The sequence below is a fragment of the Chelonia mydas genome, chromosome 4 (genome assembly GCF_015237465.2).
Source record: "Chelonia mydas isolate rCheMyd1 chromosome 4, rCheMyd1.pri.v2, whole genome shotgun sequence".
Classification (NCBI taxonomy): domain Eukaryota; kingdom Metazoa; phylum Chordata; order Testudines; family Cheloniidae; genus Chelonia; species Chelonia mydas.
In genome coordinates, this window is record NC_057852.1 from 70,382,319 (window position 1) to 70,395,107 (window position 12,789).

Here is a 12,789-nt window from a genome sequence, read left to right on the forward strand (position 1 = left end):
TACTTTGCTTATGTGGAGAACAGGTCGTGAATGGGTGGTTGCTGATGTGTTATGCTTTTATGACTATTAACCTTGGTTCCTGCTGCTTACCTTCATGATGAGTCACTCTGTCAGTTACCAGTGACCACTGGTGCCTCCCTCTGCTTCAGTGATATGCACTGTAATCAGCAGTGGAACCTGTCTTGATGTGACCTCTGGTCTCAGAGATGCGAGAGTAACCCAAGTTCTGTTGTGACTGAGGCCATCTGCAATGGGGAGTTGAAGTTTTTGGGACCATGCTTCAAATGCCGATGTTGAGAAGAGGGGTAGGGAAAACAGTTACCAAATACCTGTTTGAAAACAAAGCCCTAAGTAATGTAACTTGACGGTTTTATGGTAGTCTCTGGTGAAGTCACAACAGTGCTGCGTGCTTAGCAAAATTAACAGTTCAGACTCCAGAAATATCAAATGAAAATGTGCAAAGCATCCTTTGATCTCAATCAGATGAATCCATTTGTGTCAAGGGAGAGGAGCCATACTGGTGAATTATCTCAAGAGGACATGTGATTTGTTAGAACAGAATCCGTAGTTGTCCCAAACCCGTAGCTGTGACAGCTTTTTGGTTTAGGCCGAGATTTCCAAAAGTGGCAGGCTAACATTAGGCTCCAAAATCCATATTTTGACACCTGTGTGATTTTTCAAAAGTGCTGAGCATGCATCTCCTCCCACTGTAGTCAATGGGAACTGTGAAGTGCTCTTCATTATTAAAAGTCAATCACGTCCGTAAATATGGATTTTGGAGCCTAATTTTAGGTTCCTAGTTTTTGAAATCTCAACTTCAGTTAAGGCTAGAGGGTAAAATTTTAAAAAAAGCCAAAGTCCCATTTTCAAAAGAGACATGGGCCCAGATTTTTTAAAAAGTATTTACGTGTTGCTCCTTAAAGGTATCCAGATGTTTCAACATCTGACTTGGGAGCCTAAGTCTCATTGGCTTTCCTTGGTGTTTAGAAGCCTAAGTGCCCATGTCACTTTTGAGTCTTAGCACTGTTAAAATGGGTATTAGAGTTGTAAAAATGTGCTTAGTGTTTAGATATTATTGAATGCTTGTAAATTGCTACATGTGTTAATCTCGTTTACAATGTGTGTGTCCCATGTTGTAAGGTGGTAATATTAGTGTTTGCATGGTAAGGGCATGTCTTCACTAGCTTTGTGAAGTGGTTTGAGCATTGGGCTGCTAAACCCAGGGTTGTGAGTTCAACCTTTGAGGGGGCCATTTAGGGATCTGGGGCAAAAATTGGGGAGTGGTCCTGCTTTGAGCAGAGGGTTGGACTAGATGATCTCCTGAGGTCCTTTCCAACCCTGATATTCTATGATTCTGTGACACGACAGAGCAACTTTCCAAAGGATACACTGGCACAGTGGATCCTATGTTTAACCTCCACATTAAGATTGTGCAAATTATGCAAAGCATAATTCACAGGTCAAGAGCGAAAAAATAATTGCTGCGGTGATTGCTGTTCCCTTATATAGTCAGTGTTATGTGTTGGAGAAAAGGTTGATTTATTTTTTCCACGCTCCTCCTGTGCTCCTTCAACCTATTCATTGGAAGCATCTGTCTTGGGAGAATGCTGGTGCTGCCAAATGTGCCAGCTACAAAGGAGCAGAGTGAAAGAGTGGTATGAGACTGGCTCTTTAGACAGCACTCCCAGCCTCTGCCTGACTGGGGAGTAAGGGCCAGGCATTGGGTACTCAAACTTGGATACACTGCTTTCTGAGTCCTGTGTTGCTGCTAGGTCAGCTCTCTGTTTTAATCACTTTTATTGCTGCTTATGCTTGTTTTACAATAACCATCGGCTATGAGACATTTGTAATCAAGGATCTAGGCAAGTAATAATGGTAATCTTAAAGGGACATCATCTACTTGAAATCTAGTTAGTTTCAACAGTGAGTTTAAAGTAGTTTTAGAGAACACACCTCACCTCTGCCAGTTTTTGTGATTTTTGTTTTGTTTTGTTTTTGTTTTTTACAGTCAAGTTTTCCTAAATTTAGTCCATTATGTGTAGTAAAACAATAACGAGAGCTACTCATTTTTCACAGTATGCTACCGAACTTGCTCAAGAATCCACACAGAGAGTAATCAAGTAGCTTGCAGACTGTGTTGATGAATATTTAACCAATGGAAATACTAAGTCAGCACTGCTAAAATTCAGATTGCAGCTGAACACAAGAAAGAAAATACTGACAGCAACAGCCATGGGCCTAAGCAAAGACTGTTGGAGGAGAAAATTCAGTAAATACTGAATATTCCAACAGCTGTCCTTTTTTACCTGCTTAAGATATTGATGTATAATGTGCACATTTAAAATAATAAACTTTTGTGGTCTTTTGGCTAAGGCCAAGTATAGCGCTTTTGGCACAGACGCTGTCTCATACTATATGTTCATACTGTTCCTAGCACAGTGAGGCTTGATTTGGAGCTAGAGCCTTGGGTGCTGTTTCAGCTGAATTCTTACTGGAGTTATTGATTATTTTCTGTTTCCTTAGTCTTTTACACTAACACATTTGAACAAGCTACTAATTTGAAAAAATGTCTAGAAAGATGGTGGTGATTTGGAAAAAAAAAAATACAACCTCCCCCCTACAATCAAAAACCTTTAATATATAGAAATTTTCCAAATGGAGATCGTATATACATACATTTTTTGAAAATTAAAGCACTTACAGGGAAAGGTTTATACAAAAAATTATTCTATTGCAGAATGTAATAATTTCTCATCCTTTCTCTGCCACAGGAACTCATTATACAATGACAAATGGAGGAAGCATTAATAGTTCAACACACTTACTGGACCTCTTGGATGAACCCATTCCTGGAGTTGGAACATACGATGACTTCCACACCATTGACTGGGTGCGAGAGAAGTGCAAAGACAGAGAAAGGCACAGACGGGTACTTGAGATCAATCACAATAATTAGAAATAACTTAATGTTGTGTATTTGGATTAAGGTCTGATCCAGCAACACATAACCATGTGCATAACTTTAAACATGTGAATAGTTCCATTGGCTTCAGTCACATGCTTAAATCTCACCCACGTGCTTACATCTGTTGCTGGATTGGAGTCTCAGTCAATGAGATAGCATTATAGTTTAGGAAGGCAAACAGTAATTTAAGGCATTGAAAACAGAGGCCATGTCCACAACAACCCCTCCTTCAGCCCCCAAATGTGGATGCATTTGTACCAGTATACATTTTTGTACTAGTATAGCTCCTTCCCATTCACTAAGGGAAATAAACTATACTTGTATAAGGCACTGCTATAGTGGTATACTTATTTTGATTTAAAAAAAAAAACTCGCACTGAACCAAAATAGTTATCAATACAAAAATTGCATAGACCAGGCCTTAGTTTAAATGGAAAGTCTCTCTCCCAAATCTGCCCCATCCCACAAACCTATCTTTTCATACTGGGCTCTTCTGAAAATCTGAACCCTTCAGGCTCCTAATCAGGAAAGCACATAAGCACCTACATGGACCCTGGGACTTAAGTTTTTTGCTGCATACAGATGCTTTCATGAATTGGGATCTCAGTTTATTCTAAATAAGGCAAAACTATATCCTTTAAAAGAAAGTAAGCTGTTTTAAAGGTCATTGTCGTGCTTTTGAGAGACTCCCATTAATGTACCTGTAAAAGGAAGCATTTTGAAGATGTGAAATCTTTTTTTTTTTTTTTAAACTGATGTAAAGAAATAGTTAAAAACTAAGGGTAACTAAATTGCAAACATCAGTCTGCTAACCTGTCTGCTTGGAGGAGTCAGGAAGAAATTCCTTTTATGTTCAACACTGAACAGTCGGCTAGTCCTTTCTCTGAAGCACCACATATTTGTTGGTTTTGGAAACAAGATAGACTGTGTAGACTGATCTGATCCGCTTCTGCAAATCCTACATTGCTTTAAAAAAACCCAACCAAACCATAACTGTGGCATTTAGTGCCCCTCTCAGATAAACAGGTCTGTGTGCAATGGATCTGAGAACATGTGTGCAATCTAATCATGTGAGTTGCGTGGGGTTATCTGTTTCTGTGAAGCATTTTTGATTTTTAAATAATTTTGTTCCATAACTTAGTTGTAAATAAGTGATAGTTAACATAGCTTCACCTTTTTACTGAAGATGTACTGGTGAGTATGTGCCATTCGATGGAATGCCAGACCTGCTCAACTGCAGGCAAGATGATCACACAGTAGTAGTTGGTCTAGAGCAGGGGTGGGCTAACTTTTTGGGCCGAGGGCCACATCTGGGTGGGGAAATTGTATGTTGGGTGCGGGAGGGGGTGCAGGAGGGAGTGCGGTGTGTGGGAGGGGGTTCAATGTGCAGGAACGGGCTCAGAGAAAGATTGAGGCAGAGGAGGGGTCGGGCTGCAGAGTGCAGGAGGGGTGCGGACTGCGGGAGGGAGCTCAGGGCAGGGGGTTGGGGTGCAGGAGCAGTGCGGGGTGCAACAGGGGTCTCAAGGCAGGGAGCTGGGGTGCAGAAGGGGTGTGAGGTGGGGCAGGGGGTTAGGGTGCACGGGGGGGGCAGGGTGCAGCAGGGAGCTCAGGGCAGGGAGTTGGGGTGCGAGGTGCAGGGAGGGAGTTGTGGGGGGTGGGCTCCGGCCTGGCGCTGCTTACTTAAAGCAGCTCCGGGTTGGCCGCAGCACTCACCGGGGCCAGGGCAGGCTCCCTGCCTGCCTGCCCTGGCCCCATGCCACGCCGCTCCGGGAAGCGTCTGGCACCATGTCCCTGTGCGGCCGCTGTGGGGGCGCACAGGGCTCCATGCACTGCCCTTGCTGCGCCTCCAGGTACCTCCCCCGAAGCTCCCATTGGCCGCTGTTCCCCTTTCCCGGCCAATGGGAGCTGTGGGGGGCGGTGCCTGGAGGCAAGGGCAATGCACAGAGCCCTCTGCCCCCCCCCCACCCCCGCCCCGGGCTGCAGGGACGTAGTGCCGGCCACTTCTGAGAGCAGCACGGGGCCTGTGGCACTATGGGGGGCTGTAGTTTGCCATAGTTTGCCCACCCCGGTCTAGAGGATTGACACTAATATTACTGATAACTAAAAGTTGTTTCTTTAGCTTCAGTGGTCAGGACTTGAGAAGCTAGAGCAGAGGGTACTGAGTTTATGGTCACTGAACAACTGTGGAATTCATATAGCTACTGTAAATTGTATAAGCCTTTGTAGCCACAGTGTTTAGAAGGGGGGTGGGGGGGAACTTGTGAAGGCTAGTTTTATAGAGACATTTAAAGGACACTTTGAATGTCTATTATGGGAGTGCCAACATGTATGCTGTTTTTTTTATTTTAAAGAAATCTTGTTAATTTGAAATCTGTTTAAAAATATAGCAATAATTTTACGGCTGTTACATTTTTGTGCTTTTACAATTATATTTTCTGTTTGTTACACAATTTTCTCACTCCTTTTGTAATGTGAAAATCCCACAAGAACAGGGGAAGAAAATGATACAGACCTGATGATTTCTATTTGCAGATTAACAGCAAGAAGAAAGAATCAGCCTGGGAGATGACAAAAAGTTTGTATGATGCATGGTCAGGATGGCTAGTAGTCACACTAACTGGTTTGGCATCAGGTAAAGACAATAGAATACAATTTCATAACTTTTCCAAACTTTTCTGATCATTCATGAGTTTCCATAGTACATGTGTTTTTATGTGTCCCTGTACTAACAATTACCATTATATTGTTCTGATATCTGGCCAGAACCCCGTTATTGTAAATGCATAAATGAGGCGAAAATATTTTCATATAACAGCTGAACAGGATCAGGCTAATAGTGTGATCTCATTTTAGTGGAGCAAGGTTAAAAATCAAGTAAGTAATATAAGTCTTGTGAAAAGTTCCAGAATGATAGGCTTTAAGAGATTGAGAGACCGTTTATGTCCACACAGCAGGTAATCCTGGGCCCAGTGAAGTGAGTGGGGGGTTTTCTCATTGATTTCAATGGGTTCAGGATTTCATCCAGGGTGAAAATTCTTCACAGTGAACTACATACCTCAGTCCTGGCCTGGAAGAGCCTTACTTTTTGAGGTGATGTGGTAGTTCATTATTCCTTTCCATTCAGTTCTAGCTCCCTTCCTTGAGATTCCCAACAAAGTGTCAGTATTCACAATGGGTTCACCTGCATAGCAAAAAACAAACAAAAAAACCCGTGGCAGTGAGCCTCAGCCGAGTCAAGTAATGTGGGTGCATGGGGCTTGAACTGCATGGCTAAAAATAATAGTGTAGACATTCTCACTCTGGTTGCTCGAAGACCCTCACTGGGTTTCAGTCTCCAGCCCAAGCCTGAACAGCTACACTGCTATTTTTAGCCGCACAACGTGAACCCTAGTCAGTTGACCTGGGCTCTGAGACTTGCTGCCACTGGGATTTAATTATTTTTTTGCTGTGTAGGTGTACCCTATGATGGTGGGATTTCTGCTGTGGATGCATGTCTCACTAGGAACTTGATTGACTCCATCAGCACATTTCAGATAGACCAATGAGTAGCCATTAGAACTTTCCAGTTTTGATAGATCCACTCTCATAGTCCATGAGCTGCATTCAGTTGTGACTAGTCTAACTAACATTTCTGTTTGACATCCATGAATGAAATCTAAGTTCCTAATACAAGATATTAGCTGTAACAAGTAAACTCTGTTGTCCTTTGGCCTCAATTTCATCTTTTGTTTTTCATATATTTTTAGGATAAGACACAAAACTAAAGTCCTCCTGACCATGTGTGGTCACCTGCAGATGCTATGGGACTTATTAGGCTTTTATTAGCATAATTTGAAAAGGCTGCAGTGCTTATGAATGTGAAGCCATGACCACCTTCATGCCCAATTATCCTAACAAGTTTTACATAAATACTAGAATAAATTCCAGGAGGAGAATAAATCCCAGGAGGGTTGAATTAGTGTGCGGAGTGTAGATGAGGTGGTCAGAGAGGCATGGCAAATGTAATGGCAATAATCACCATGTATGTGTGCATAATCACATGTAAATGAGTAATCTTCATAATATATAGTGTGTGTGTGTGTGTGTATGCATATGCATGTGTATATATAGATAAAATGTGTGTGTATAATTAGTATAAAGCATTTGGGATCTTTTGGGTCAAAAATGCCACAAAGTCTAAATTAAGTCATTATCTATACAAAAAACTTGACGGTGTGGTTAAAATTGCTACACTGGATGTCTCACCAACATAAATCCTAAAAAAGCAAGCAAATTAGAAGTTTAAGTATTTTCCACTCTGTCTATGCTCCTTGTCAGTTCCTTTTCTCAATCTCAGCTACCACCTTCTGCCACCTACATCCCACAAATATCCATCCTTATCCTGAACAAATCTCCATCCTTATCCTGAACAACCAGTGTGCAGTTTTAATTCCAACCATGTTTACTGATTTTATGTTCGTATGTTTTGAATCTTTGTATAGGATGAAATCTGGCCCTGCTGGAGTCAGTGAAAGTTTTGCAGTTGACTTCATTAGGACCAGAGTGCTAGTAAATATTACTAGTATTTCCCTAAAACAGCTTTACCCATGTGGGTCTGTCTGTGTCTCTCTAGAGACACTGGTTGAAGCTCTTTTCCACTTCAGATCAAAATTCACTACTTCCAGTTGTGAACTGTATGGATTTTTAAAAATAAAATAGTTTTGTTACGAGAGATTAGTGATCAGTGAACTGTTGGGTTCATCTGCAACTTCTAACTAAACTGCTAATGTGAGAAGCCATCCTTCTTTTGTAAAATTGCCTTTTTAACTCTTTCTTTTAAGCAGTTTCCTGAAACTAGATAATGCCTGCTTTTCAAGAGCTTGTTTTGACTGGAATTTTCAACTTGCACTTGCAACAGATATTCCTGGCTCTAAAGGCTTGAGCTTGAGAGGTGCTGACCATCTATATCTCTCATTAACTTCAGTGGGAATTGTGGGTACTCAGCACTTCCCAAGATCATGCTATGTTTTTTCATGTTGATTGTTTCAAGCAGTGTGTTTGAAATACTTCGCTTTATTTGGTGTATCATTTGTGTTTTAATGTATTTTTGGTAAGATAAGAATGAATTATGTTACCGCTGTTCATGGTTGCTGTTATGATTCAGTTGAGATACAAAATGCTTCAGTTTACAAGATAAAAATATTTATTTGATCATAAAAATACAGCAGTCCCATCTGTCTCTTTATATCCTTAACTTTTTGGACTGTTGAACTGTGCCTTAAATCATCAGAAATTATTTGTTTAATCTGAGTATTTGTAATTTATCTGCTACTGGATTCTAGAGCAAAAGACCAAAGCTAGCTTATCCTCATTGCAAACTGGATCCGTACACAAACTCAGTTAACAGTATTTGATCGCAACTTTTCTATATTTCCATTGTTCCTCATATCTGTTACTTTAGGTTTGTCTGCTCTTTTAGGGTACGTCAATGGATGTCACTGTTTTTGTTCAATTTTTTTAATTTCCAGAAGCTAATACATAACTGTTTGTTAAACAGGGGCATTGGCAGGTTTGATAGACATTGCTGCTGATTGGATGACTGACTTAAAGGAAGGCATTTGCCTTAGTGCTTTGTGGTTTAACCATGAACAGTGTTGTTGGGGATCAAATGAGGCCACATTTGAAGAAAGAGACAAATGTCCACAGTGGAAAACATGGGCAGAACTAATAATTGGTCAAGCAGAAGTAAGTATAACCCTTTAGTGAAGGCATTGTTTAGTTGTTTTGGTGAGAATTAATAGACGGGGAGGAAGGATGGTCTTAAGGTAAGGCACTAAACTGGGAATCTTTTATTGGCTCTGTCACAATCTTTCTGTGTAAACTTGGGCAAATCACTTAGACCAGATCTACACTGAAGTTTTTATGTCTTGGGTAGAGTTGTGATTTTTGTTTGCAGCATAGTGCTGACAAAAGCCCCAGTGTAGTTATACTGGCATAAAAGTGCTTTTGCCAGTACAGAGTATTTTACTCACCAAACCAGAATAAGCTATATTGGCAAAATCACTTTTATGTCAGTGTAACTGTATCTGCACTAGGTGATTTTTTGCTGATCTAGCTGTACCAAGAAAATCTCTTTAGTCTAAGCAGGGCCATATGCCCTAATCCTGCAAGCTGCTGTATGGAAGGATTCTTCAGTGGGGCTGCACATGGGAGTAGGAGTCTTCCTGTGCAGAGCAGCTTACAGGATCAAGGTCTCAACCTCCCTCCGTCTCATTTTCTTTATCAGTAAAATTGGGATAATACTTAATCAACTGACAGGGAAGTTATGATGCTTAATTAATACTTGTGAATGGCTTGGATGCTACAGTGGTAAGCACAATAGAAATGCCTAAAAGGCTCATCTTCTAAATGAGAGCATGAGAATTTGTATTTCTGATTGTGGGTATATATAAAAGCTAAATTTTTAGCAGTATTTTCTTTTTATTGAAAATAAACAAAAATAAGACTTGTATTAATAAAGCTAAAAACAAGTTGGTTTTATTAATCTTTTCTAGCAGCATACACCTTACAAAAATAGATTTTTATACACTGTATTCATTAGATTTTAGCATCTGAGTTGCAAAAACCTCCTGTGCTATGACTTCTAGATTTATTTGTTGCACTCATAGTTTGATTTTGATACAGACTCTTATAACAGCCAAAACTTGTATAGCTCAGGCTTTACTACAGTTTACTTAATGTAATGACTTCAAGGTGTTTCAAACAAAATTAATAATTTTCTTGCTGTAGTAACATTTTGCTTTTGTTAGTGTGGGGATATATGTGTAAAAGTTTTTTTGCAGCAAGAGTATTTCCAGATCGCTTTTGTTTAGAAATGTCGAATACATTTAGTTTATACATTAATCAAATTATATTGTGTTTTTTTTTTTTTATTTGTTTACTTTTAGGGTCCAGGATCATACATTATGAACTACATCATGTACATTTTCTGGGCCTTGAGCTTTGCCTTCCTAGCAGTTTCTCTGGTGAAGGTGTTTGCTCCCTATGCCTGTGGCTCTGGGATTCCAGAGGTAGGGTCTGAAGACTTTGTATCATAATGGAAATTTAAGGCTAATATAAAAGGTCCCGTTGCCTTATAATCCTGGGCAAAAGGGAAGCCAAGAATGAATACTGTATCTGTGATGGATTATGTTAATATAAGAATTAAAATTGAAATAATGTTGACATTATTAAGCACTACTGAAATAGATATTAAAAGGTTTCAGAATATTGCCTGAGTTCTCAGGTTTTGCCATCAGTTTCTGGTTGGCCTAGTTTTACAGGAAACCTTTGGTTTCTTTTGAAAACCTCCAAAGAGTGATTGTTTTTCCCATTTGTCAGTTTAGCAATGATAGAACAGTAACTAATTGTAACAGTATGAGGTCCTTTGATATAGTAGTTCATCTTTTGTTACATGGCCATAATCTTCTTTAGTAACATAAACTGACAGTCATTTCATAAGGTAAAAATGTTTGGTCAAAAATAGTGAAATCTTGTTCTTTTTACGTCTATTCTTTGCCATTCTAATTTCAGAATTGGTCAGTAGCATGACTCTTCTAGTAATTCTAGGAGAATTTGTATGTTTTTGTTTCTAAGTGTTCTGTATTTCCTCAAATATGTAGGGATTTGAGGTCCCAAAGCCAAATTCCAAATCAGTTTCTAAATTTACTCGACAAACCTTTACTTTATGTGCACAATTGACCAAAATTTTTTGCAGTGCTCAGTCTTTACTGTGATGAATAGATGGTATAGTTTTTTTTGTTTTTTTTTTTTTCAGGTATGATGACAAAGCAATTATTAGGCAAAGTAATATATTAGAAAAATATAAAAAATATATAAAAATATAAACTCTTTTCTAGTGAAAAACAGCCGATCTTCCTCATCATTAGTATGTCAAGCCATTGCTCTTAGATATTGGGTGCAGTTATAATAAAACATAGGGGAGAATATAGGGAAGGGTGACATTGGCAAAAACAGTATATTATTGTAATTAAAACATCTGTAAATTAATTGGCATAGCCGAGTGTAGTTTTCACAGTGAGTTTGGTTGTGCTGCAGGAATTTATGATCGTCATTTGTCAGGTTACATTGCAAAACTCTTTAATACAGTCTTGTAATTTACTCCAGGTTTATTTTCTGTTCAATATAATGAATAGAGTTGCCATATTTTGCTGATTTAAGTATAGATATATCTCCTTAAAGTATAGTGTAACTGTACTATATTCAATGTGAATGTTATGCTTCTGGCAAACAAACTGAGTGCAAATAGCACTCAAAAAAGTGTTTTTATAGTTCTGCAGGTAAAAGTCTTCTTTCCAATCAAGTAATTTAAGTTGTGATTCTACAATTATAGATAATAGCTTATAAACATAAAAGTAGCATTTGTTCTAAGAAAAATGAAGTCTAACATGGAGTATTTTTTCCTTCTAGATTAAAACTATTTTGAGTGGCTTCATCATCCGAGGTTACTTGGGCAAATGGACCTTGATGATAAAAACCATCACTTTAGTCTTGGCTGTAGCATCAGGTTTGAGCTTAGGAAAGGAGGGTCCTCTGGTACATGTTGCCTGTTGCTGTGGGAATATTTTTTCCTACCTCTTTCCAAAGTACAGTACAAATGAAGCTAAAAAAAGGGAGGTAAGTTCCTCTTAAAACCTTTACCTATTGCATAAAAAAGGATACAGTTTTAGAATAAATTCCCATAATCAAAAGATTGGTAAACCGTGAAAATCCTTTGATTAAAACAAAGTCTAAAACATGTCATGTGTTCTTTTAGCTATTGTATAGGTTTGGATTATTAATCATTATATTCTCAGGTCAGGGATCACCGTATTCCACCAAAGGTTACCTACGTTCTTGTCAGAGCCCTGAAAAATCCTTCCCTTCTCTCTTATCCACATTTAGTGTTGCTTTACACTCCATCTTCTAGACCCCACATTATAATAACTGTTCTTGACAATGAGGAGCACAATGGATTTATCTCTGAACTCGCTAACAAACTGCTGAGACAGAGGAGTAGATGAAGTTACTCTAGACGTGTGTCCCCTTTGCTCTGGTGACCACAGTCCTGTGCAGCCCTTCCAGTCCCTGCTGGCCATGGCACAAATGACAGAAAGCAGTTTGCATTGCATCTAATGCCATATTAACAGAAGCAAGTTCAGTGTCAGAAGGTAGCCTGATATCCTGATTTTTTGCAGCATAATCCTACTTTTCAATAGCATCTCTCATATTTTTAACAGGAAAAAATTCTCTGAGTTCTGCCCACCCATGCTGCAGTTCTGTATGTTTAACTCCCATACTACTGGAGGAGGTTAGTCTTGTGGAGTAGGCACTGGTCTGGAACTCAGGAGATCTGGCTTCAATTCCCAGCTCTAACCCAGAGTGCCTCTGTAACCCTGGGCAACTCACTTAATCTCTCTGTGGCTCAGTTCATCTGTAAAAATGGGCATAATTTTCCTGCTCTTTGTCTGTTTTGTCTAATTATATTTTAAGTACTACAAAACCTTCAAAGCAGACCTGGTAATGTACAAGAATTGGAAAAGGAGAAGTAGAATCAGGATTGGGAGTAGGGAAGGGGCAGAGATGTGGAGGGATAACAGGCTGGGTTGATTGACTTGAGTTTTGGGGGACACAATGAGGGAGATCTCAGTGAAGTGTGGGGGAGGGGAACCAGTTTGTCAGAGAGAGGGTTAGGTTGAGAGAATGGGCAATAGCGGGAAGAGTGGAAATAGGTTGGAGGAGATTGTGGTGGGGCTGGAGAGGCAGGGGAAAGAAGATAGATGAAGTGAAACAGAGAAGAGAAACTG

At 39.6% G+C, this 12,789-nt stretch overlaps 1 protein-coding gene across 17 annotated transcripts in view; it reads left to right on the plus strand.

The window, feature by feature from the left end:
• Positions 1-12,789, plus strand: part of CLCN3 (chloride voltage-gated channel 3) — a 130,067-nt gene that overhangs the window by 91,348 nt on the left and 25,930 nt on the right. For all 17 annotated transcript variants that reach the window (XM_043545982.1, XM_043545983.1, XM_037897523.2 and 14 more), the window contains 5 exons: positions 2,772-2,929; positions 5,498-5,597; positions 8,502-8,689; positions 9,892-10,014; positions 11,414-11,620. In XM_043545982.1, coding sequence (XP_043401917.1) covers positions 2,772-2,929; positions 5,498-5,597; positions 8,502-8,689; positions 9,892-10,014; positions 11,414-11,620 — 776 coding nt within the window. The remainder of the gene's footprint in view (positions 1-2,771; positions 2,930-5,497; positions 5,598-8,501; positions 8,690-9,891; positions 10,015-11,413; positions 11,621-12,789) is intronic.